The 27,019-nt window shown below is 46.8% G+C and overlaps 1 protein-coding gene across 1 annotated transcript in view; it reads left to right on the top strand.

The window, feature by feature from the left end:
* Positions 1 to 27,019, top strand: part of DNAH12 (dynein axonemal heavy chain 12) — a 3,791,933-nt gene that overhangs the window by 1,239,167 nt on the left and 2,525,747 nt on the right. The window contains exon 25 of the mRNA XM_069643677.1: positions 4,006 to 4,178. Within this exon, the coding sequence (XP_069499778.1) occupies positions 4,006 to 4,178 (173 nt within the window). The remainder of the gene's footprint in view (positions 1 to 4,005; positions 4,179 to 27,019) is intronic.

The raw sequence follows: 27,019 nt of genomic DNA, 5'->3' as shown, positions 1-27,019 counted from the left end.
CATCTGTATGTTGTCAGTGATACTCCATCTCCCAAATAAAATAAGTTGGGGACATCTGCAAGTTGTAGTTCACTGGGGAACTGCACTACCACTGACAAATGTTTTCTCATGCTCTCATTTGGTTTCCATTTATGTTTCTTGTTTCTCTAGTTCTTGTTTATTTTATTGTGTTGTATTTATTGGAGAAGAGCAGTACCACTGACAACATACAGATGTCCACATAAGAAATCTCAATGTGATTTCGTATGAGGACATCTATATGTTGTCAGTGGTACTGCACCTCTCCAATAAAATAGGTTTTGAGGCATCTGCAGGTTGTAGTTAATTGGATAGTTACAGTACCACTTACAGGAGTCCTTGTAAGAAATCACATTGAGATCAAAACTACAATATAGGACAACTGCAATCAAAGGCTCCAACTATACATACAACCAACATATGTCTCTCCTCACTTGCGCTGTTGCTCCTTCCCCTTCTGTCCCTCCTCTGCCATTGTGCTGTCCCTCCATCCCCCTCGCCCTGTTGGTCCTCCGCCTTGCACTGTTGCTCCTCCCTCTTGCAATGGCACTCCATTCCTTGCTTGCGCTGTTGCTCCTTCCTCCTTGCGCTGTTGCTCCTTCCTCCTTGCGCTGTCGCTCCTTCCCCCCCTGCGCCATCGCTCCCTCCCACCTTGTGCTGTTGCTCCTTCTCCAGCATGTAGTCTGCCATGGATTCACATGCTCATGAATATTCCCTTTCATCAGGCTGCGAATCCTTCGAAAAAAGGAAAGCGGTTTAGCTTTAACCTGAAAACTGCATTTCTCCTCTAAACCTATCACTGTCCCCTGGGTCATACTGCCCCAATCCAATGAAAGTCGTCTCCCTTACCTCCATCCATCGTGACCATCTTCAGATTTATACCCCACGTTTCAGTATTGGGAGTCCTCTCTTCTTGCCCTTCAAGCTTTTTTTGATAGTTTGAGCTTTTTTGATACAATATAGTATTTGTTGACCAATGTTTTGTTCCATCGTTTGACCGCAGGTCAGTTAACAGCAGCAGGGATCTGTTGTGGACGAAGATCAACTTTACATTTCAGATCTTCTCTTCGAAGTTTCGAGAGGCCCAGGCTTGGGCCTACTTTGTGCCTTCAACCATGACCGAGGAGAAGAGGAGTTTCTTCAAGATATGTGCAAAATGTGCACTAAGAATTGTGTGTGTCGAAGATCGGCATCACAAATGTTTGTATTGCCTGCATCCGGACCACGATGAGGAGGGATGCGAGAATTGCTGTGGTTTTTCAAAGAAGACGAAACGGTTCATCAATGAAAGCACCCACCTTGTTGACAACCATCACGAGTCTACTTTGTTGAAAGGAGGCCTAGGTTCGAATGTGGTCTCTACGTTCACAACGCAGCAACCTTGAGAGTGACTTTGCCTCCACGACGTACAGCTGCTGCGACAGCGAGCCGCTGACATCCGCTGGCACCCCAAGGAGGGCGGCCATTCCTGTCACCACTCCACTCCAGAAGGAACCAGGGAAAGACACGGGGCAGCTACCGCCCTGCAGAACTTCATCACAGTCAAGGGGGAGCAATAAGAATGCTTCAAAGGAGCCGGTTCACATCTAAACGATCTCCAACAATGACAACTTACCTGAGGACTACTACTTGGGTCAGGAAGGGGGCTGCAAGACTGTGTCCATTGAGGCGTCTTCACAAGAAGGAACCCAGGTTTGCCATTATCCCAAGGAGGTGCTTCAGTCCGGAGCTGCACCCAACTGTCCCTTCCACCTCTTAGCTGGCACCCAGGGACATGTCATTGGGCAACCTCACGACACTGCACACGCTGGTATCGGAGATACAGCAAAGGCTGCCTACTACACCTGTGCCAGCCCAGGCATGGAATCCAACAAGGCCACCAGTCCGGAGCCTGTCCAGGCCCAAGCATCAGTCAAAGTACCCGGCTGGCCCGAGGCGCCAACCAACAACACCACTACCGCGTCCGCATTGAGCCTTGACCCCTGTAGCAGAGGAGCCCCCAAACATGGGACCAGGCACGATACAGACAATACTGCGACTTATAGTGACGAGTCCGATGACTATGTACTAGCAGACAGAGAGCTAGGGCTTCGTCACCTGATGAAGTTGGTTCCTTTCACGCCATGATGTCAAGGGCCTCTACCCTCTTCAATTTGGTGCCTGAGGAGATGAAAGAGTGAATCCTTTTCCAACACTGGGAGTCCAGGCAAAAGAACGTCATGTCCAACTGCTGGATGATTTCTGGGAGAAAGGTTTGGCCTTAATGAAGACACTGAGTACAACACCTCCCAAACGGGATAGGTTGGAAAAGAAGTACATGGTCCCGGACTCGGCCCCCAGATGCTTGAGGTCACAGCCTCCTCCTGACTTGGTGGTCTCTGTCGCCGCAAGGAAGCACTCAGCGAATCCATAGTCTTCGGTGCCTCCTGACCAAGAAGGCAAGAAACTGGATGCAATGGGAAGCACATCATTTACACCGCAGCCTCCACGGTCAAAGCTGCTAATGCTCTGGCCATCTTATCCCTCTACGACTTCCTGCTGGAGGACAAGGCCCTGGCCCTGTTACAGGAGTGTGAGGTGGCCTCAGACCATGCCATCATGGTGGCTTTGGACATCGCGAATGCTGGCTTCTGCCAGGTGCGAAACAGGGTGTCCATTTGATGACCGGGACGGCTGAAGGCCACCAACTTCAGGGTGGATGTCCAGTCCAAGGTGGTGGACATGCCCTTTGATGGGATAAACCTTTTGACAAGACTGTGGGCGAGTCTCTGCAGTCAATTAAGACAGGCACGGAGATGGCACACTTGCTGGAAACATTGCAACAGCAAAAGTTGTCCTTTCGATCCTTAAGAGGGAAGCTAGCAGGTCCTCAAAAGTGTATAATGCCACTTATCGTCAACCCCCGTTCCATGACTCAGGAGGCCTACAGAGGTTGCTTGCAGGCCTAAGGCAGCAGAGGACAGTGTCATCGTCACCCACAGGCTAAGATGCATGACGGCTAAGCAGGCCTGATCCGGCCGTAGACCAGTGCCCCCCTAGCGCACCCAGCATCTACTTGTACTGTCCCTCCCAGTCGCTTGTGATGGTCCTCCTCCACACTTTGTGCTGTCCCCCCAGGACTTTCCTTCCTGCCCCGTACCCTTTCCCTCCTCCCCCTTGTGCTTTCCCTCATCCCCTTGCGCTGTCCCTCCCTCTTGCGCTGCCCCTCCGTCCCCCCTTGAGCTGTTGCTTGTGAGGAGCTCAAGGGTAGCTCTTCCCCGGTCACTCCCCCCTTTGCATGGTCACTCTTTCCCCCTCTAACTATGTCGCTCCGACCCACCTTTGTGATGTTGCTCTGCCCACCTTTGCCCTGTCACTCATTCCCCCATTCCTCATTTTCACTGTCACAGCTTCCTTCAAATGTTGAACAGTGCTCCTGTGTACAGTTGCTGGACTACCTTTCATCTATTGGCTATCATCTATTCATCCATTGCCCAACAACTTCAGAAGAAACGCCATTTCCTGGTTTATCAGAAAGAACTAACAGAGATTTAGGAGCTTACCTTACATCTCCTCAACAAGAGTAACTGTTTTTTGCCTACCATATCTGTAACCAACTGTACACTTGCCCAAAGGGTTGCTACAATTGTAAATGTAATTTTACCATGTTTTCTATGTCTGTAACAATTTTACATGTGTTCTAATGCGCCCAGATACCTCAGGGTCAGGTGCGCTATAGAAATAAATAAAACCAACAAACAATTGGATTTTTTATAATTCTTCTTCATGATGCGATGTGTTTCTTATTCCTCCCCCACAGGGCTTCTCTCCCTCTCATGCTGTCATTTCTTCTATGTGCACTGTCATTCTGCATTCCTTCCCTCCATGTGCCAAAACGTTTGGCTTTGTCAATGCTTGTTTAAGTTAGTTACCAGTTCAGATCTTATATTTTAGGAAAAGGAACCGCTGTTTTCTGTACCTGTTTAAGACTCTTCCATCTTTTCCCAGGTGTGTCACATGATACTGATTTCCAGTGGCTTGCTCAGTTACGGTACTCCTGGGAGAATGAAAATGCCCGTGTTCGCATCATCAACTGCAATGTCAAATACGCCTATGAATACCTTGGAAACTCACCTCGGCTCGTTATAACCCCGCTCACAGACAGGTGTTACCGGACTCTGGTAAAAGCTCTTTCAAATGAGTGCATAACCATGTTTCTGAGGATGCAAAGTTTGCATTTCTCACTATAATATTTTCCACACATATTTCTATGTGATAATGTCACCTGGGAAAAGTGGCCAGGAAGGCGAATGGGACCTTTTCCCAGGCGACTTTATCACTGGATACCATATTTCTCTTTTTTTGTTTTGGAAAATGGGAAGATAGTTGTTTGTCCTGAAACATATATGTCTAATGTCTTTAAGACTTTGCCTCAGAGCAAAGGTTGAACACAGCAAAAATGTCCACCTATCCCCAGAAGGAAAGCCAAACTGATATGTAAACCCCCTGTAGGTAATTGCTTTTCCTTCTACTCGTAGAAGCAGATCTGGGAGGCAGAAGGAAATATAATATGACACAAAACCCTCTCTATTTACTGCCTGCTTGAAAACATGCTTCACAATTGCACTTAGATAGCTGTCAATAGTGTATACCATTCCAATCATGTGATGAACATATTGAATTGAGGATTTAGGTTAATAGGGGTACCGTTAGCACTCTTACCTATGACCCATACCTTCTGTCTTGAGTCAGTGGCAAGTGCCATTGTGTGCTGCCGGCACCACACAATCCTTCAGACAAAAGTCTATGGTGCTTCAAAATTCACTGTTCACCTAAAACAGATTTGTATTAGCTCTGAATTTGTTTATCTGTATCTGCATAAACCTTTGGGACAAGTTAAAGACTGATGTGGTTTGAAACCAGGGAAATGCGAGGGAGGGAATTCAATTTTTGACTCGCAACTAACTCACACTTCCAATTCCCATAATACTTTCACTACAGGAGCTGAAAGACCCCTACCAGCAATTTACAGTCATCCTTACCTTAACTGTCCCCAGATCTGACCATTCATCACTAAACACTGTCCGCATACCAACCTGTATTGGAGCCAGGAAGACTGTGTGATGAATCCTGCGGATCCCTCACTTAAACCCCTGGATAAAGTCTCCTCCCAGGTGTCCATGGAAAAGCAGACTCTTCCTGATCCTGGCCTTGGGGGTGGTGTACTGTGGGAGGATCACCTGGGAGGAGACCGGTCACAGGGTGGTAAGGAGATACCGTGGGGTAAGACACAGCATTTATCTCTAAAAGGGAAGAACCTTTTAAAGGTACCAAACCATGTAATAGCGTATTGTCGTTATCTGTAGCTGAACCACACATTAAGCCTGTTGATGTGGGTAACGTTGGTGTGACATCTTTAAATACACCAAGGAAGGAAAGACGGTTGGAGACTTTTAAGGTTAAATCCCCCTTACTCCCAAAGGTACAGTGACAGGAAACCTATAAATAATGGCTAAACAAACTGCCATCCTCTTTTCAAGTAAACTCTTATGATTATTCTTTAAATGCATTTAAGAAAAATAGATATGCATTTAAAAATAAGTTAATAAGAAAACCTAATTTTATTGTTTTGGACTACAGGTCCAATAATGCCCTGTTCGGGTTTTGGGTTTTACACACCCTTGATGGTGGAGTTTGGATGGGATGGGGGACAACCAAAGGAATGATACTGTGCCTTGGTGCGGGTGGAGAGTCTGCAGGATTACACTCCTTCCACCCTTTGAGAGGCACATCAGGCAGTGGTCAGACCAACCTGGTACTTTTTTGGCTCACCCCTTCACATATCAGAATGGGGGAGTTCTGTCAACACATCACACCACCCAACATCTACTAAGCCATACCACAACAACTATGTCTTGTCTTCCTTCCTTTCTTACTTATCAACCTTTCCAAAGAACTGTTAAAATCTGCATACATCTACAAGACTCCTCCTTAGACTCCAGTGGATTCCAGAAAAATGTTGGTTCTAGTTCAAACCCCACAACCTAAGGCCTGTACCAGAGGACAGGAGCCACTGCAAAGATGTTCATCCCATACCCATCTGTCGGAACACTTTGATCCAGCAATGCTGCGCTAGTCAGGGACACAACCTTCAGCAGGAAATTCCAAGGACAGTCCTCCTTCTTAGTCCTAGCAACCAACCTATCGGACTCTGCATTGTAGAAGACCACATGACGTTCAGAAAGACCATTAAAAGCTGGCTGTTCATCAGACAGGGATCAATGAAATGGCATCAATTGGGCATTTCCAACTTGCATGGACATTATGGCTCTAGTCCGACAATGGACTCTAGAATCCAAGACTTCCTGTCTGAACGCAGCAGCCCCTGCACAAGTGCTCTGGAGCGCATACCAAATGGGATTGGTTTCTTCCGTTCACCCTCTGTAATAGACACAAGATAGTAAACAAAACCCTCAATAACACTTCAGAAATAGAATCTGTAATGTGTTCTTCTAGTGCAGCATCACTGTTACAATCTTGTAGTTGGGTGAAAGCCCTTTTGGGCCAGTAATGCCCTTCACCCCTGACTTCAGACATCAAATACCTCTGCACAAGCACTTGCGTATTTGGCGCCAAGTCAAACTGGTTAAAATAAGCAGGGACCCCAGGATAATACACATGGTTGAACCTGGTATATCAATACAAAATGCACATTATAGGACCTTGTGTATTTGTGTGTTCATGGTTATTTGTAACGCAGATTATAGAAACACACGAGTGAGCAAAAGAATTCAATTTACTCTCTCTATATAGAAATTTATATTCAATTTATTATTACAAAAACACACAGGCACATCTTAAAATAGCTTACTGCTTATACTTCACAAGTATTAAAGTGCACCCCAAAAGTGACTAGTGCTAATTAAAACATTACCAAATACATAATTTATAAATATTAAAACACACAGATATAAACAGCAGGAAATATAATATTTCTGATCTGATTGTCTTCTAAATTATCATTTTTGTTGACGACACATGCCTCTTAAGATGACCGTAAATTGAACATCCTTTAATATAAGGATGTAGATGTTAACCCAACATGTTTCGTTCCTTTTTTGCAGTTTAATGACTACTATTAGGAACCTCTTCAGGTGATTTTGTCTTTGCTGTTATCCTCTTTTCCCACACACATAGTGGGATAGTAGTTCAATCACTTAATACAGTGTTAATTCTTCTATGAACTTCTCATGTGTCTGTGTTCATCATAGGTCATCATTCCTTGTTGAAAACATTGCTACCTGCATTACAAACACACAACAACACCAATTATTTGCTGTTCTTTAATACTATTCAGCATAAATAGAATAGCCATTAATTATTGTCAGAGTCTATTTTTATGCCTTACCTCCTTTATTTTTTAATTATGCAAGTGAGGTAGATGGAGAAGAGTGATTTCTTCTTATTCAATTTCCCTATGAAAACATAAATAGTGTTATCTCTGTTAGTACATGTTATCTACTACATGCATATCAATAATAGCATGTGTATTCCTGTATTTAGTTAAAAAAGAAAGCTCTTACTTCTACAGTCTGTCCTTAAGTTTTAAACTTTTGCTGGTCTTCATTTATCAGGTCTATAATTTGGATTTTTATTTCTATAATGATATACATATGTCCTATTTGTATCTAGTTCATACTCTATTTTACACTCATTTAGATAGTTTATCAACCTTGGCATGGAACACGCTCACATGTTTTCTGAAGTGTTCTTCTTATATGGCTCTTCAACCACTACCCTTGCACCTCTTTTCCACAGCATTGCTACTTTCTGCTCCAATTTTTAATATTCTTTGCTCAAACCAGACTTCTGGCTGCAATTCAGGAATGGTGTGCTGCCAGTGATCCCTGCCTTAATGCCAGTAAGACTGAGATCCTCCTCATTGGGACACCTGCTCCCTCCTTTCCTCTCGCTCTCTGGCCACCCACTCTGGGACTCCTCCTGTGAGGCTAAGAACCGTGGCGTCATCTTCGACTCCACCCTCTTCTTCTCTCCTCACATCTCTGACGTCTCTAAGAAGTCAAACTATCAGCTGCACCTCCTCAGAGGTATTCTTCCTTTTCTCACTTTTCCCCAGAAGCTCACTGTCTCCAGAGCTCTGGTCCTCTCTAGGCTGTACTATTGTAAAAGCATCTTTCTAAATCTTCCTGCCTCTACTCTTCGATCTTTACAACTTATCCAGAACAGGACTGCAAGACTTGTCATTGACCTCAAGCCAAGGGATCGTATCTCTCCAGCTCTGAAATCTCTTCACTGGCTCGCTGTAGCTGCAAGGATCAACTTCAAGACGCTCTGCATTTTTTTATTATTTTATTATTGTAACATATAGTTTATACAAACTCTAATTACAAATGACCATTAGTTGCATCGCATCTCCATCATTTCGAATTTCCTTCATCAACATATGTCAAATCCATGTATCTGATAGAGCCAGACAATCAGATCTTGAGGAGGGCATAAAAGAGAATTTAGGTTCTCTCAAATCATGATATACTTTTAGATAGGTAACAGAATAATTTACCAGAATCGTGTTAATAGGACATGATTGCTCGAAAGCATCTGAAACCACCAGTTGTCTGTTTCCATTAGAAGGAGCATATTTTCCCAAATACAGGGATCTTGTGGCAGTTAATGTCGAGCATTCAGAGATCAGATGTTTTAGAGACTCGACCGATGTGCCGCAGAATCTGCAATGATTTGTCGATGGTTTCTTTAACATGTTTGATCCACAGCATCTCTTTGTTTTTATAGGCGTTTAGGCTCAGCCTTAGAAATTGATTGCGATGTAATCTTAAAGGAAATTTGGAAAGATATTTTGGTAGGCGATCAAGACTATTGGCTGCTACTCCTGTATATAATGAGCTTGCTAGATTGGACCGTAGATCTTTATATTGTATCCAATTCCATATTCTTTGTTTTTTCTTCGCTATTTGTGGGAGAGACATCACTGTATCCCATTTTATTCCGGCACAAACCAAAATATTCATTATTTTTGTTGCCCATGTCAGTAGGATACCAGAGTGTGGATTCATTTTTGATGGTGCTAGGATCCGATATATATGCAGGTGCTGGCTCGCTTAGGTGCATTTTCCTTAGGGCAGCGATTGATCTCCATAGAACAGACCCATAGATGGAGTCAAGACCAAGTTCATGTCTTATTGAAATAGTCGAAACATTTGAAAGTAATCTGAGAACTCGCCTCCAAAATTGGCCTTCTAAGGAGGACCATAGTTGATGGCTTAGATTCCACCCTGCTACCACACCAAATGTAATTACCTTCTGGGTGTAGGTCAGGACTGGTCTTAATGTGAATTTGCCATACTCAGCATGTAGCTTAGCTCCCTGGAGCGAAAACAAAATCATATGATGTTTCAAATCCGATGCCCAATCCCATTCTCTGATGGAAGTATTGAATTGTATACCTAGGTAGCAGATTACTGAAACTTGATCGATTTTGTTTCCAGCAACATGCCAAGCTCTTCTCTTTTTTTCTTCATTCCACCTATTGACATGATCTTAGTCTTGCCTATGTTTATTTCAAGATCATTTTCCAATAAATATTGCTGCAATTTTGATATTAGTCTTTGGAGGCCGATCTGAGTGGAATCGACCAAGACAATATCATCCGAATAAATTGCCCAGCTAATCAAGTGTCCATTGAGTTTGGGGGGGAAACAATGTGCTTTCCCTAAAGCAACAGAAACGTCAGAGATTAACAACTTGAAAAGGAACGCAGCCAGGAGACGCCCGTGTTTAACGCCCTTATTTGTCTCGATGTCATCGTTCAGTTCTCCTCTTTCATTAATCCGCACTTGGATGCTTGTGTGCTCATGCAATGCCATCAGGGGATAAAGCAAAGACAGCGGACAGGACCAGTCAATCAGCTTTGTCTACAGTTTTTCTCGATTTATGGTATCAAAGGCTTGCTTCATGTCAACAAAAGCCAGAAAAAGTTTTTGCTTCTTTTTCATGACTTCTAACTTTAGCAAATTCAATATGACCAAATTTACTTCAGTGCGCACATTTTTGGTAAAGCCGGTTTGCAGGCAGTCCATAATATGAGAATTTTTTGCCCACGATGTCAACTTTCGCTGTAGAAATGTCGCAAAGATCTTTCCGATGATATCGAGAAGGGCGATCGGATGATAATTGGTTGAGTCGTCCCGACTGCCCTTCTTAAATATCGGGATTATTATCGCTGTTCACCAAGAGCGTGGGAGCAGCATTGATGTTGCAATTTGGCTGAAGAGGTCTTTAATTAATTTTGGCCATAGCTCTTTTTTTGCTTTCAGCATCACGTTAGTCCATCATGGCCTGCTGCTCTAGAATTTTTCAGCTGTTTAATGGCGAGTATGATGTCTTCAAGAGATTCATTTACATCCCATTGATCGGGCGTGTTTAGAACCGGGTTGAATTGAGCTATGATATCGGTGTTGAAGACCTTACTATAGTGTTGTTGCCATATCGAAATCGAAATTACATTTGAAAGCTTAGCTTCTTGGTTTACTGCCCGGGTGTTTGATTCTCCATATTTCTTTGTTGTGACGCATGACCATCTTTAGCATTTGTTCAGCGCGTTGCTGATCTCTAATCAATGTAAAAGATTTAAGCCAATTGTGATATTTTGTTGTGCGCTGCATGATGGCTTGTTTGCAATTTGTGCACAGGTTCCTTTTCAGTTATCGGATATCCTTATGAAGTGCTTTCTCCTGTATGCTTACAGTGGCACTGAACATATACTTCTTTTTGCACAAGATTTTCTTTGTATCTCGGGCTTCCGTTTGAAGAGCGATAACAATGGTTCATAATTGATTTTTCTGGTTGGTGACAAAGATGCAGATTTTGGGCCTCATTACAGGTCGGGCGGTCCGGAAATAACAGTGGCGGTAAACCCGCAGCCACTGTTAATTCCGGACCGCCCGATCCTGACTCCTGCAGGCGGGAGGTGATGTTCCCGCCAGGTCTGACCTGGCGGGTTTAACACCGCCCGCCTGCAGGTGGACGTGGAAACACCAGCACCATCACGAGATGGTGCCGGTGTTTCCACTTCCCCATTCCCATTGAGTCCTGTGGGACTCAATGGGAATGGGGATTTACCGAATTCTGCCTCTGGAATTCCTGGGACACCAGGGTCGTAATGCCCTGGTATTTCCAGGAGTCACGGAGGCAGAATGGTAATACGAGTCCGGAGGTAACCAGGCAGTTTTACCGCCCGGTTACTGCCGGACTCGTAATGAGGCCCTTTGTCTTAGTATGTTGATGTGAAAATCATTTACTTTTAATCTCTTAGAGCCTTGATTAATAACCACCGGCACAATGTATTTTTCACCTGGAACCACGGAAGACAACAACCATGTCATCACCAATACACAGTGATCGCTACTTGATGTTTCATGAATTTTAAGCTGCTCGATTTTCGGCCACATTGGTGTTGAAATCCAAATGTAATCTTTAATTTTGTTGCTTGAATTGCGATGCCATGTGTAATATGACAGTATGTCTCCTTTCGCGTTGCCGTTCAGCATCTCGCAGTTACGTGCATTTAATGCCGTTTTCAACTGATAACCACTACGAAGGTTAGTATGAGGGAGCCCTGTGATTGGATAATCATAATCTATATCTCCGTCGAACCAGGAAAAATTCAAATCACTACAGAGTATTACTGCAAGATCTATGAATTTTGATAAGCAGGCATCGATTAAGGTGATAATTGAATGAATATATCGAGATGTTGTAATAAATTATGAGTTCCAGTATGTGTTTATCAATAAAAGATGTTTTGATTTGTCAATATTGCCATTTGTCAGCCGCAGCACCGATCCTTGCACAAAGAGGTTTGGATTTTGAGAGTGTATTATTTCCCAGCCCTTCCCCTTATTGTTAATAGGCCAGAATATGGATGTCCAAGCTTGTTTTTCCTCTGCCAGATATATCAAGATTGTATATCCATCACGCGAGGGCGCCTCCCGTAGCCAAGTTTCCTGAAGGCGTACGGCAAAATTGTTTCCCAAGAATACAGGAACATTCTCAAACAGGTGCTTAAAACCTTGTGTGTTTCATGATATCAAAACACATGGAACCTCGCTGATAGGCTGTGATGGTTAAGCACAATGGATCTTTTCATAATTGCCAACAAGTGTGTTTGTCTTATGCACTGATTGGTTGGAATCGTCTTGTGGCAGCAATCCCTTTATGTTGAGCAATTTCTTCAGGACGTCTCGTCTATTCTCATTTGCTGATCCATTACCGTGTGATAACGTAGATTTGTTTTCTTCAGCTCTTGGGCAAGCTTTCTCAATAAATAAGTCAAAGCCATAGGATAGAAGCTCATCTTTTGCTGCCATCAGCGTGCTTTCCACGGCCTGAGACCTTATATGTAAAAATATTTGGTCTGAGCAATCTTCCGTTATGCATTCCACAATCACAATATCCTCAGACTTGATTGTACGTAAAGAGGGGATGTTGTGTAGAAGACTTCACATTCTCCAGCATGGGGTCTGGCATGGATTCACATGCTCATGAATACTCCCCGTCGTCAGGCTGGGAATCCTTGGTAAGGAAAAAATCAGTATCAGTTTCGTTTCTGATCTGTCTTTCTTAGTAGTAACCAATCACTGGTCTCTGGGTCATACTGCTCCCAGCCAATGACTGCCCTCTCCCTAAGCCCCGCCCCTGGCAGCCATCCTCAGATTTGTACCGCACGCTCAAGTGTTGGGAGTCCTCGTGCAATAGCTCTCAAGCTTTTACTGCGTTTTGCGCTTTTTCAAAGAGATTTATCTCATGTTTTGGAATAATCGAGCCTCAAGCTCCACCGTTTCTACTTCCGATCAACGGGGACCCATTTCGGATTTATCTATGCCCCTCAAGGGTGAGGTTATCATCAAGTTATGCTTCTTGGAGGATTCCAGAAGTTTCTGAGGCCTACCTCGTGGACGAGAACAACATGGCCCAGGAGAAGCGAAGCTCGACTCCCAGAAAACTGTTCAGGATCTGCCAGGGATGCAACCTACAAAATGGGTTTAAGGAGGACGAGCATTCGAAATGCCTTTACTGCCTCCACGAGGATAAAACACACGTGGAGAAGGACTGTGCATTTTGCTTCAACATGTCGGATCGGACGGTGAGGGATCGCTGGACCCGTCTCTCCAACTGGCTGGAAGGCAAGAGCCCAGCAGGTGAAAAGAAGAAGAAGAAGGAGTCCGGGTGGTCTTCTAAGACCTGTGAGGGCGCCCCGGCGACGGGGGCTCAACAGAAGGCAAAGCACCGCGAGTCCACGGGCACCGGGAGCGCCGAACAGTCACCTTCACCGACGCCATCAACCGCGAGCCAACGCTCTGGCTCGGGGAAGAGAAAATCTGAGAACCCGGCTAAGCTTCTGGAGGGGCCCCGGTCGATCTCGGAGGAACCGGCCGAGGGGGAGCGAGGCGGTGACCCTCCCCCTAAGGTGAAGGCCTCAAGCGCGCCCAAGGTGGTGAAGGCCTTGATTCACCCGGCTAAGGCCTCTATCGAGGGAGTCGCTGCGGCCCTGGCGAAGCCTGTGGAGGCTATCCCAGTGGAGGCGACCTTGGGGCCCAGAGTTTCCCCGCCTCAGCGGAGGGAATCCTCTTTTAGGCCCATCGATAAGACCCCCGTGAAGACCCCGGTGGAAAAAGAGGGGGGGCGGTGGCTGACACAGACACAACCTCCGAGGAGGAACTGGCCGAGAATTTGGAAGAGGCACAGCCCCACGGGAGGAATCCCGAGGAGGGGGACGACGAGAGCGAGGGTGGCAACGACGACAAGGTTCCCGTGGAGGAACAACCGTCGCTCCCGGCACGCCCGTCGCAACCCGAGCCTCAGGACAACTCAGCGGCCATTTTGACGGCAATCCAAGCCTTGTGCACAGAGATAAGGACGAGACTGCCCGCGACAGACGACCCAACTGTACCGGGTCCGTCGGGAAGCCCTCCGAACAAAAGGAGGAGAATTCATCCAGTGCCCCTTCTGCCCTCACGGCCTTCGCAGCCTTTGTCGCCTTACCAGATCCCGAGGGACGACACGGGAACGGACACGGCCACGACGGGGACGGATGACGACGGCGGTGACGACGGGACTGGCCTCCCGTCTCCGATTCCTTGGGTGTCCCCACCCGACGAGATTGGCTCTTCCACGCCATGATTGCCAGGGCATCTGAGCTTTTTCAACTCTGCCCTGAGGAGAAGAAGGAAGGCTTCCTCTACCAAAGGCGCAAGGCCAAAAGGAAGACTGTCCTTGTGGTGCCGTTGCTGGATGACATCTGGCATCGGCTTCATCCTCAACTTCCCCACCGGACGGTGAGGGAAAGAAGCTGGACGCCATGGGACGAGTCATCTCTTGGGCAGCGACGCCGATTAAGGTGGCCAACGCCCTAGCGATTATGGCCCGCTACAACTGGGAATTGTGGTACAAGATCGCCCCCCTGTTGGATTTCCTCCCGGACAAGAGGTCAGAGGCCCTGGCGATCTTACAGGAGGGTGAGGTGGCATCGGACCACGCCATAACTGTGGCCACGGACATTGCCGACACCGGTTTCCACCAGTTGGGCAACGGCGTTTGCCTTCGACGGCGGGGGTGGCTCAAGGCGACGGATTTCCACCAAGACCTGCAAGCCAAGGTTTTGGACATGCCCTTCGACGGGAACAATCTGTTTGGAAAGACTGTGGATGAGTCGCTGCAGGCCATCAAAACCGACACGGAGACAGCTTGGGCCTTGGGAGTCCTTTAGCAGCGGCGGCCGCCCTTTCGGAACTCGAGAGGCAAGAAAGGTGCCTCCAAAGGATTCGGCGGCGGCTCCTCGACCTACTGTCAGGCGGCCCGCTCCTCGTCGCAAGAAGCCTACAGGGGACGAGGCAAGTCCGGTGGATCTCGCCGTCGTCGCCAGGGAGGCCAGGGCGGCAAGGCTGCTTCCAAGCAAGACTGAACCGGCCGTCGCATCGGGCCCCCACCGAAGCACCCCAGTGGGAGGCCGGCTGACAAGGTTCGTCAGCATGTGGAAGTCCATCTCCACCGACCGTTGGGTGCTGGATGCCCTGGCCCACAGGCACACTCTGGAATTTCTAAAGCAGTGCCCCCGAATTCCTCCCGTGGCCAGGAGGGAAAACCACATCCCTCAACTACTGTTAGAGGTAAGGGCGATGCTCAAAAAAGGAGCCGTCGAGCTCGTCCCAAAGAGGCTCCGGGGAGTATACTCAAGATACGTCCTCGTCAGAAAGAAGACAGGAGGTTGGCGTCCCATCCTGGACTTGCGTCGGCTAAACAAATACATCAATGCACAGAAGTTCCGGATGGTCACCCTCCAGCACGTGCTGGGCCAGCTGGAGAAGGGCGACTTCCTATCGTCTTTGGATTTGGAGGATGCGTACTTTCACATCCCCATCCTAAATGGACACCGAAATTTTCTCAGGTTCGTAGTCCAAGGGCGGCACTACTAGTTCAAGGCCCGCCCATTTGGATTGAAGTCAGCACCCAGGTTGTTCACCAAGTGCCTAGCACCAGTTGTGGCAGTGGTGGCACGGCTGCGCCTGCAGGGGATCCACGTCTACCCCTATCTGGACGACTGGCTCATCCGAGCAGGGACAAGGGAACTCGCCGTTGAACACACAGCAAAGACCGTCCGACTGCTCACGGACCTGGGATTCTCCATCAACTTCCCCAAATCCTACCTGGTTCCGTCGCAGGTCGCGCTGTTTCTGGGAGCCAAGCTTAATACAGTAGCGCAGTTGGCCTCGCTGTTGGAGGAAAGAATGCAGGCCATCCTGGGCAAGGTACGGGTCTGCTGGCCACGGACGTGACCAGAGTGAGGTCCATCAAGTCCCTTCTCGGGATGATGTCCTCTTGCATCTATCTGGTGCGCCTGTGCAGGCTTCCGACAGCTTCGAGGACAAGATCTCGCTCAACGAAGCATTCCGCCATGCAATTCGATGGTGGAGCACCCGCGCGCATCTCGCCGCGGGCACGGATTTTCAGACCCCAGCATACCAGGTGACGGTGACGACAGATGCCTCTCTGTAGGGGTGGGGAGCACACACCGGAGATCTTCACGCGAGCGGCCTGTGGCTCCCGGAGGAGAGGCCGCTCCACATCAACATACTGGAGCTCCGAGCAGTGTTCTGGGCCCTCAAGTCATTCCTCCCGTCGCTCAAGGGCAAGGTGGTGAGGATCTTCACCGACAACACCACCACAATGTTTTACATCCGGAAGCAGGGAGGAACCAGATCCCCTGCCCTGTCCAAGGAAGCCCAGGATCTGTGGCACTGGGCCGTTGCCCAGGGGATGTTTCTGGTACCTTTTCATCTGGCAGGGATAAAAAACACCATTGCCGACTCTCTCAGCAGGGAGCTGCGCTCGTGCCACGAGTGGGAACTACGCCAAGATCAAGTGGATCATCTCTTCCGGCGATGGGGCAAACCCCAGATCGACCTGTTAGCGACGGCGACGAACTCCAAGTGCCAGAGGTTCGCCAGCAGGTTCCCCCAGCCGAGGAGCATAGGCGATGCTTTCTCATTCCCCTAGGACGGCCTGTTCCTGTATGCGTTCCCGCCATTGCCGTTGCTGCTCAGGCTCATCAACCAACTCAAGAGGTCCCGGTGCAGGATGATCCTCGTCGCACCGAGGTGGCTGAGACAGATATGGTTCCCGGACCTTCTGGACTTGTCAGCGTCCCCACCAGTCAAACTGTCGACGGACGCAGATCTTCTCTCCAGAGAAGAAGGCGCCATTCTTCATCACGACCCAGAGTCGCTGAACTTGCAGGCCTGGCTCCTGCAGCACTAGAGTTTGGAGGGTACCATATCCCGGCTGACCGCAGAGAGGTTCTTGCAAAGGCCAGGGCATCCTTAACTCTCAAGTTCTACGGACACAAGTGGAAGAGGTTCTCTGTCTGGTGCCGTGCACAGATGATTAACCCTCTACGGATTACAGCCCCTCAAGTGCTACTGTACTTGCTGTCGCTGGCCAAAGCTGGACTAGCGCACGCTTCCATCAAGATACATCGGCATCGATTTCCCGATACACCAGTACTGCAGGACGGTCATCCCTGTGGTCTCATCGCCTGGTGAAGGAGTTTATGAAAGGACTGTTCTGTTCGTTCCCGCCGGTGAAGGCTCCAGCCCTGGCATGGGAGCTCAACGTTGTGCTGACCAGGCTCATGGGCCCGCCATTCGAGCCCTTGCATTCGGCTCCGTTGAAGTTCCTGTTGTGGAAGACAGCGTTTCTTGTGGCCATGCACTCTGCACGACGCGTGGGAGAGATTCAGGCCCTTTCCTGCAAGCCTCCATACTTGACTTTCCACGAGACGAGGGTGGTGCTGAGGACGCACCCCTCCTTCATGCCCAAGGTGCCATCGGACTTCCATCTCAACGAGCCCTTGGTGTTACCAGTCTTTTTCCCGTCGCCTTCATCTCCGGCCGAGAGGACTTTGCACTCGCTGGATGTAGCTAGAGAGCTGAAGTTCTACGTGAACGAAGAGTTTTCAGAAGACATCACAGCTATTTGTGAACTTTGGACCTGTGAACCAAGGGAAGGCTCTCTCGAAGGCTTCCATTTCCAGATGACTCTCCGGCTGCATCATGCACTGTCATCGGTTGGGAAACCGACCGTTGCCCGGCCGTCCGAGAGCCCATTCGACCAGAGCGATCGCTGCTACCACGGTTCTTGTCTGGTGTGCCCCTGCTGGACATCTGCAGGGCTGCTACGTGGAGGTCGAGGCACACCTTCATGAGATTCTACTGCGTCGACCGGGATTCCAGGGAGGAGTCCAGAGTCGGCCAGGCAGTGCTGCGCAACCTGTTCGCTAAAGGTGAGCCTGGTGAGGAGGTAAGGGATGCTTAATGTTGAGTTTTATGTAATGCTTAATGTTGAGCCTTGCCACCTCCCATGGTTGTGCAAGTGTGTACTGCTATGTATTCTTATATTCATGAGCATGTGAATCCATGCCAGACCCCCATGCTGGAGAAGGAACAAGTTACTTACCTGTAACTGTTGTTCTCCAGCATGGGTCTGGCATGGATTCACATGCGAACCATCCTGCCTACCCCTCTGCGGCTCTTCACTTGGTCATACTGCCACTTTACGTGCTACCAAATCTGAGGATGGCTGCCAGGGGCAGGGCTTAGGGAAAGGGCAGTCATTGGCTGGGGGCAATATGACCCAGAGACCAGTGATTGGTTACTACTAAGAAAGACCGATCAGAAACAAAACTGATACTGATTTTTACCTACCGAGGATTCCCAGCCTGACGACGGGGAATATTCATGAGCATGTGAATCCATGCCTGACCCATGCTGGAGAACAACAGTTACAGGTAAGTAACTTGTTCCTTACTTCTATTTAAGTTGACTTCATTTCCATCAGGAAAGATATTTTCAACTCGAATCTTCTAAGTATTTGCCCTCATTTCACTTTTCTGCACAGGTGGATTCCTTGGATTATTCTGTATGTGTTTTTGCCATTGGGCTGTTGCCGTTTTTGGATTGAGGTTCTTAACATTTTGTTTCTGTCAGACAGCTACAGGAGCTGTTATGTGTTGCTGAGTAATGTTTTTTCTTGGACTGCCGCCCTGAAGAGCAATGGACCTTTTAACACCTGTTTTTATCTTCAGCAGATTGTTTTCAAGATGAACCGTGTGATTGTCGGTTTGTTGTGTTACCTGTGCCGCGGTCTGACTAGTCTCTCCTGGGTGCTTCATAGACATATTTTCTTCATGGCCTCAATGGAATATGTTGACGGGTCACAAAGGTCAACTGAACGATTGACCGAACCAGCCGAACAATCCTTAGACTCAAGCCTTGCCCGTTTATTTGGGTTAATTACTTGCTTCTGCGTAGTTTTTTGTGATCGACCAGCTGTCTGTTTTCCTGGATTCCGATTGAATAGCCCAGGTTTTTATGGGGTTGATAAGGTCTTTACGAATTGTTTTGTCTTTACTGGATTTGTTTTTAGCTGACTTTTCGTGGTATTTCGTTGACCTTGCAACGTGCTGCGTTCTAGGTGGAACCTCTTTGGCTGGTAAGGTTTTTGCTGTTCTGGTGAAAATTCCAATGGTAATTAATTAACTCCGTTTTATTTACAAGTTCCTGTGGCTGTAAACATTTTGGTTCCGTTGAGACCACCTTTGGCAACAAGGAATCTAAGGGACCAGCAATGGCCATTTCACGGTGTGCAGTGCCAGGCTTATCTTTAGCTGTAGCGCCTTCTGCTTCTTTATTCAAGACCAATTGTGTAATGTCTGTAGGGTTTCCCACCGTCGTTGGCATGCCTTGCTTAACTTGCGACGGTCTTGAAGTCGCATTCAAACTCTGTGACCTATAACAATCGAAGTTGCGAAGCCATTTCATACATTCAAGAATGGCGTCCATTAAATCAGCCTTATCTGTTTGATCTCGAGTAGCGAGGTCTCCAAGTCGGTGCTGCCATTGAATAGAGCGCTCAGCTTCTTGTTCTAATCTGTATTGCAGCATGTCATTTGTGTGTTCAATATTTTACATTTTTGCATTTAGGTTCATCAGCTGAGTGCTTTTTTCTTTCATGGATTCACTCAAGGTTTCATATAGTTTCACGAATGGAATAAGCGCTAAAGATGTTGCAGTCAGGACGTTATTATGCATTTGAATGCCAGCTGCTACCGATAAATAAGCTTTGTTATACTCCAATTTGTTTTCTTGGTTTTGCTGGGCTTTCAAAGATGCTTGACTGCTTTTATGTATGGTCGGCTGTTTTGAACTGAGTTGTTTATTTTTTGTGACCTGCAGATCCAGGTTTTGCAACACATTTTCTGTCCTTTTCTTTGTGGGCAGCCCAACTGCTTTTTTGAGAGTAGAAGGGGCTTTCTTTTTTTTTTTTAATACTACGGTTTTTACAAACCTTTAAAAGAAAACCAAATCAAAAACATGAAAAGAGACAGAAAAGAACAGTACACGCACTGAAGCACTGTCCAAATTGAGTAAGAAGTTCATCAAGACATCCCAGCCTCTCCGAAAATATTGCAGTTTATAGTACCGATCCTAAAAGACATCCACCAGAACCTATTGAGCTTGATCCAACGAGAGTGACTTAGGGTCTTTGGAGGTTGAAAAACAGTTTACAGTTATTTGAGTAGATGTTCCGGATTCTTTTAGCCTTAATTCTAGGTCCTTAAGAAACACCACTAAGGCAAACATACGTTTTTGGTCTGTTCCCTAAAACATCCGATGCCACCAATCGTCCGCACTTAGTGTATAGAATTTCTCAAATATCGACCCAAAGGCCCGGGATCTCAAAGTACGTAGATATGGGCAAAACAGCGTTCGATGTTTCAGTGTTTCGTTAGCCGATTTGCAAAAACGACAGGATGAGATTGTTCTCCCATTAAGTAGATCTTGGCGTTCTTTAGTGTTTATTAGATTCAGTCTGAATCTCAAGCATTAAGATCTTGAAAGCGCATCCGGAAATTTGGCTAGGTAGTCCTGTAAATTGCCATATTCCCTCGCTTCTCCTGGAACGTCAGCCATTAGTCGGCAGATTGATCTAAGTTCACAAGTTCGATGCCAATCCCATGACCACACTCTTTTTTTTGCTACAGTCGGATTCTCTAAAAGTGTGTGTGGTTAGTTTGATGTCATAGGATTCCATTATCTCGTGGCAGTATTCCATCCACATTTCTAAGGTCGAACCAACTGTCTCTTTGTAGGGATTTAGTATTTCAAACTGAAGAGCTGGGTTCACAACTTTACATTTCCTAAAGAGGCATAGGATGTTCCAGCAAACTCTAGCATGCATAGATATTAACCCTAATTCATATCGGATGCAGGCGGTTGAAGTTCCCTGAGGTAGTTGTAACACTCTAACCCAAAAGATGTTTTCAAGGGTTTTCCAAAGCTCATGCAAACATCCTAAGGCATTTTCACCTCCGTAGATTAATGCTGGAACCACTTTTTGTTGATAAAGGAGGGGCTTTCAGGTGGGGCGTGCTTGTTCGTTCAGAAGGCATTTCTTGCATTGGGAGCTGAAATTCACTTCCCGGTTCTTCACACATGGAAGTATATGTCTCTGTAGTTATCGTTCTTTCAATGGACGAATTGACGAAACTATTGATGAGCTTGTCTTTGATGTGCTGGTAATCCGCTTGCAAACGTGCGGTCGGGCGAGCTTCGCGACCATCAAAATCAATTTCCAGTCCGTTTGCAAAGCAACCAGTTTTTTTTGTATTTTATTAAGAGCATTCTTCTCCTGCATTTTTAATTTGCTTGAGGAGGGACATCTTTCAACTACTGGCATTGAGTTGGAACGTGAGTCTGGCGTGTGTGGAGTGTCGCTACTACATAGCTCATCAGATGGATTAACTCCACTGGGCGTGTGACTTTGCTGGCCAGCTGTAGTTTCAACATGCGGGACCCACCCTTTCCAAGTGTCACTTCCCTTTGTCGCACCGTTAATTTTGGAACAGATGGGTCGAGCTTCATGAACTCGTTACTTTCCTTCATCAAAGCCGTTTTGTTTTCCCTGTTCAGCTTTACCTGCCATCTATTGACATTCGCCATACGAGTTGAATCTTGGACTGGCAGTGAATCTAAATCACCATTCGTTCCTGCTCCACATCCAACAGGCTTGTGACGTCCTGTGGATGGCATCGTCATTGTCAAGGGGGAACAAATGTGAAAACACTGTGGTCAGAAAGGGCTTGTGGGATTTGTATTTCTAAAAGTTTGGTGTCAGTTACATCGAACGGTGACTGAAAATGAACAGAATCAATCTCGACAGTGTTAGCGATTTCGCCAACCTGTGTTTCTCAGCTGGTTGTTGCAGCATCTGCAGCGTGTGCCAAGGCCTCACACGAAGTGTTGTCATTATTATTGTTATTTATGAATGCTTCGTTCGCTGCCTTTGCTGTGTGTATGAATTCGGCCTTTTGAAGCGCGCTCAGGATCGATACATTAGAGTCAAGACCTTGCAGCTTCTCCTGCGCCGTTTGTTGACAATGGGCAGTGAGTTATTTTCACAGTTGAGTTAAGCCCACTTACCTCGAACAGTCCTTCCATGGGAGGGGGTGAGCCGAAGTTTAAGTGGCGGCGTGCGTGTAGTGTTTTCAGCCGCGTCTGCGGACCAGATGCTGCCATTGTTAGTGTGCTCCTTCGCTCCTCGCTGCCGTTGCGGACTGGGGCAGACTGGGACTCTCTCACGGAAATCTGCACCCATGAACACCTTTTAAGGTGGAGTCAACAAGGAGTCTTTAAATTAAAGGGCCATTGTTAAACAAGCCCAAAATCACAGAACAACGTTGCAGCAGCTCCTCTCAGCAAATGATTCAGGGCAGACTGGGACACTCTCCCGGCGCTCCGCATTGTCCACAAGGCTTTCTGGGGCCTGGGACCGCTCTACCTCCAACTTTCTCTTCCAAAACATCTTCCTTCACGAGCTCTCGGCTCATCCATCTCCAACTCTCTGAGGGTCAAACACTTCTCCAAGCAGAGAGTTGGGGGCATATCTATCTATCTGAACAGCCTTGTTGCCTCTCAAACTTGAGCAGAACCATCTGTGGTTCTGGAAGCAACTCAAGGCCTCCCCTTTGCTTCTGCTTTCTCTCTTTCTCTCCCACTTCCTCTCCCCTGCTGATGCACCTGACTGCTCCATGCACTGATCACCCTCTGAACTCGGGCCCAGGCTCCTGCATGTCCATTTGCTTTGCACTGCCTCGGACTCCCCAGCATTTAAAGGTCTGTATCTGCAACCCTACAGTCCCTTCGCTCTGCACTTATGAGCCACCCTCTGGCTGCACTTGTGAGTTAACTGCAGTTCCCTCTTCATCGCCCCCTGGCACTTCTCCCCTTCCCCAGATCGTGCACTTGCACGATCTGAATGACACAAGGCCTAGTAAGATCGTTATTTTGTCCTCCCTTGTTTCCCCCTCCTTGTCTTGTCCTGCCTAGGAACACTTGTGTACAGGCACGTTATAAAGTCCACATGGTATCATATCATATATCATATCATATGGACCAGAAGATTCTTTATTCTGGCTCAATAAATAAATGTGCAATTTCTTAACCAGCACAACGTGTCTCTGTTGCACTAGCAGGCTATGGGGAATAAGAGCACATCATTACTAGTCTGTCGCTGTTTTATTTTTTATCATTGCTTGTTCTAAATCTGTGCATCCATATGTTAAACTGGAAAATGCCTGAACTAGTACCCGTTCAACCTATCAATATCAGTGCAATGGATCTATGCCATTGCACTACACAGGATGTTGCACCACATTTTACCACTGCCCTCCTATGAAGGACCACCTGCTCGCATCATTTATTCAGATGGAGCAGGTGAGTTTGGGCCTACTGCTGACCCCCCTGGGCCTTTGTTTTCCACGAATTTGGTCCGTGGTTTGGGCCCCCTGGCCCTGCCTGCAGCCCCGTTCCCCACTGCCTCTCTGCTGGCCTCCCTCCCTCCTCCCGCCTCCTAACCCACCCCCTAACCCCGATAGGCTACAAAAATCTTCCTTTGCCATGCTACCATCGAGGCGGCTCCCTGCTCGCATCATTTATTCAGACGGAGCAGGTGAGTTTGGGCCTACTGCTAACCCCCCTGGGCCTTTGTTTCCACGAATTTGGTCCGTGGTTTGGGCCCCCTGGCCCTTTCTGCAGCCCCGTTCCCCACTGCCTCTCTGCTGGCCTCTCTCCCTCCTCCCGCCTCCCAGCCCGTCCCTGCATTCTGATAGGTCTGACCGCTGCTCTTAACTGGACTTCCTAGGGCAACCCTCTGCCCAGCAGCCCCTGTGGCTAAGGGCCTCAAGGCCTAGGGCGGCTCCAACAGAGGCGGCTCCAGAGAGGGTCTGCAGGTGTCCGCAGGGAAAGCCAATGAAGCCACCAGACACCGACAAAACTGTAAGTGCTGGCATGGGTGGGGGGTAGAGCAGTTACTCTACTCCATAAAGCCCCTGCCACTCTAACTTACCTTTGAATGGCCTAGACTGCTACAGACCTACACCATGCATTATTAGAGAGATATGTGACCACCAGCCTAAACCTATTTATGGCTGGACAGCAAACACTGCCTGCAGTATAATGTTAACTAGTACCATACCCCGAGAGAACCACAAAGACTAGCTTGCGCCAATCTAGACACAAATGTGATTGCTAGCATAAGCCACACTTAGATGCAATTTCTCAAGTTTAGTCTGTGCCAAATCTAGCATATGCCACACCTAGATGGAATTTCAGAAATGTGATTATTAGCATATGTGACTCTTAGCATGCACCACACTTAGAATTCTGAACCTAGCTTGCGTCGCATCTAGACAGAAATGTGACTGTTAGCATGTGCCACTCTAGTATAGAATTCTGAACTTTAGCTTACGCGGCATCCAGATGGAAATGTGATGGTTAGCATGCACCACACTTAGAATTATGAACCTAGCTTGCATCGCATCTAGACAGAAATGTGACTGTTAGCATGCGCCACACCTAGACGAACTCTCAAGTTTAGTCTGCACCAAATCTAGACAGAAATATGACTGTTAGCATATGCCACACCTAGATGGAATTTCAAAAATGTGATTGTTAACATATGTGATTCTTAGCATGCACCACACTTAGAATTCTGAACCTAGCTTGCGTCGCATCTAGATAAAAATGTGATTCTTAGCATGCACCACACTTAGAATTCTGAACCTAGCTTGCGTCGCATCTAGATAGAAATGTGATTCTTAGCATGCACCACACTTAGAATTCTGTACCTAGCTTGCGTCGCATCTAGATAAAAATGTGATTCTTAGCATGCACCACACTCAGGATTCTGAACCCTAGCTTGCGTCGCATCTAGACAGAAATATGACTGTTAGCATGTGCCACTCTAGTATGGAATTCTGAACTTTAGCTTACGCGCCATCTAGATAGAAATGTGATTGTTAGCATATGCCACACCTAGACAAACTCTCAAGTCTAGTCTGCGCCAAATCTAGACAGAAATGTGATTGCTAGCATGAGCTAAACTTAGATGGAATTTCTCAAGTTTAGTTTGCGCCAAATCTAGAGCATATGCCACACCTAGATGGAATTTCAGAAATGTGATTGTTAGCATATGTGATTCCTAGCATGCACCACACTTAGAATTCTGAACCTAGCTTGCGTCGAAACTAGATAGAAATGTGACTGTTGGCATGCACTACACTCAGGATTCTGAACCCTAGCTTGCGTCGCATCTAGACAGAAATGTGACTGTTAGCATGTACCGCACCTAGATGGAATCCCACAATTGCAAGGACAGCAATGCCAACTAACCAACCAACTAACAATTCCATCCCTCTGCATACACCTCTCAAACTATAACCAAACACAACCACAAGCCTAAAAAGCAGCAATCCGCACAAACCTCACAACAATGCAACAACAAAACAAACCACACATAGACTTGCACAACAGCACACGACCACTACGGACCATAAAACACCCCAAGCCCAGCCAACGGACCCACTAGGCTGAGGCTGCCAACAGCACATCACTGCTCTCTTGCACTTTTCCAGCTTATTCCCACTAACCCACCCCCTCTCCTCCCCTTTTTTCAGAGCCGCCAGGGGACCACTACAGTGGTTATGGTGTGCGGTACAAATGTCCTTTAACATTAACCTCTGCAACATATCTACCTCCTACCATGCATACTACCCACATCTTCCAGACAACCCAGATTCTGGGCATATCTCTACTGGCAGCAAATAAATGATTTCTACTGACACCTGGTACTCTCCTCTGGATATTCAAAGATTGCAAATGTTGGCACCGAGAACCTCTTAGAAATCTACAGGCTCAAAGGAAATGGGTACTTTCACTCTCCACCCATCAATGCTGGCTCTCTTCTCCCACAAACCTTCTGCTTCCCTATCCCTTTTTCTTCCAGGATCACACACCAAGAAGCTTAATAAATAGCATAATTTGTGGAGAGTTTGAGGAGGTGCAGGTGTCCTCTCTCAAACTGAAGATATTGGGAGAGGACCATCTTATTCATGTGGGACATTTCAACATTCAAGTTGGTTACCGTACCCTCAAAGAGTGTACCTCCTAGCAGAAAATTGGAGAAGATCTTATCCTATATGCCCAAAGAATAATGAAATAATTACTATAGTATTGCTAGTTGAAAAGCTCAGTATTGTGGACAACGGGCAGTCCCTGCATGTTCCCACAGTAGATGATTTGTTGGCAAACTGGGGGGACTTTCGATTAACAAAATATTAACATGTATTTTGCTGGACAGTGCAACTAGATTCTTGTAATCTGGGGAGAGTTGTTAAAAGGTACAACAAAGACAACATTTAAGATGTAAAGCTAGGACATTGATGAAAAGACATTTTATGGCTTGTCCTTAGTTTTTCTTGCAGAAATGGGTAATTTAATATTTAGAACAACTTGTTGGGAGCTACGAGTACAGAAGGAGATGCACCTGTAAGGGTGTATACATTTGTTAGTGCATGTTTGAATTTTCTGTATACTTGAATATGTCAAAAATATCTTGATTACACAAAATGTATACATTGGGCTAGATAAGAGCAGTTTAAGATACTTTATATTTGGAGCTATAGTGTTTGTTCTGTAGTAAGGGGTCCACCAATTAGAACATAATAAAAACCACGTACTTAAAAAGTAGAGCAAGCACCGGGCAAGAAGCAGTGCTGTTTATTACAGCTGGGTGAGCACAAATCAAACAGAACAGTGAATAGGCTCCGATCGAAAGACTGACATTGAATGGAATACGAACAGTAATTTTATACCAAGGAATACAATGTTTGGACATACACCAAAACACTTGCAAGTTGCAAAAGTTCACTTTTTCCATGTTTCCCAGGGATTCTGTCGGTTCATTGACATCACCTCCTCGAAGTTGACGTTTATTAGTGAAGCGTAATTTAAGCAAACAGTTTAACAGTTTCCCATTACAATCCCTCCCCATGTGGTACCACATTTATTAACATCCCACACTGGAACAATTT

This window comes from Ambystoma mexicanum, chromosome 2p (assembly GCF_040938575.1).
Source record: "Ambystoma mexicanum isolate Mex_15411 chromosome 2p, UKY_AmexF1_1, whole genome shotgun sequence".
Classification (NCBI taxonomy): Eukaryota; Metazoa; Chordata; class Amphibia; order Caudata; family Ambystomatidae; genus Ambystoma; species Ambystoma mexicanum.
The sequence above is the reverse complement of the archived record's forward strand: the minus strand, read 5'-3'. Positions and strand labels throughout refer to the sequence as shown.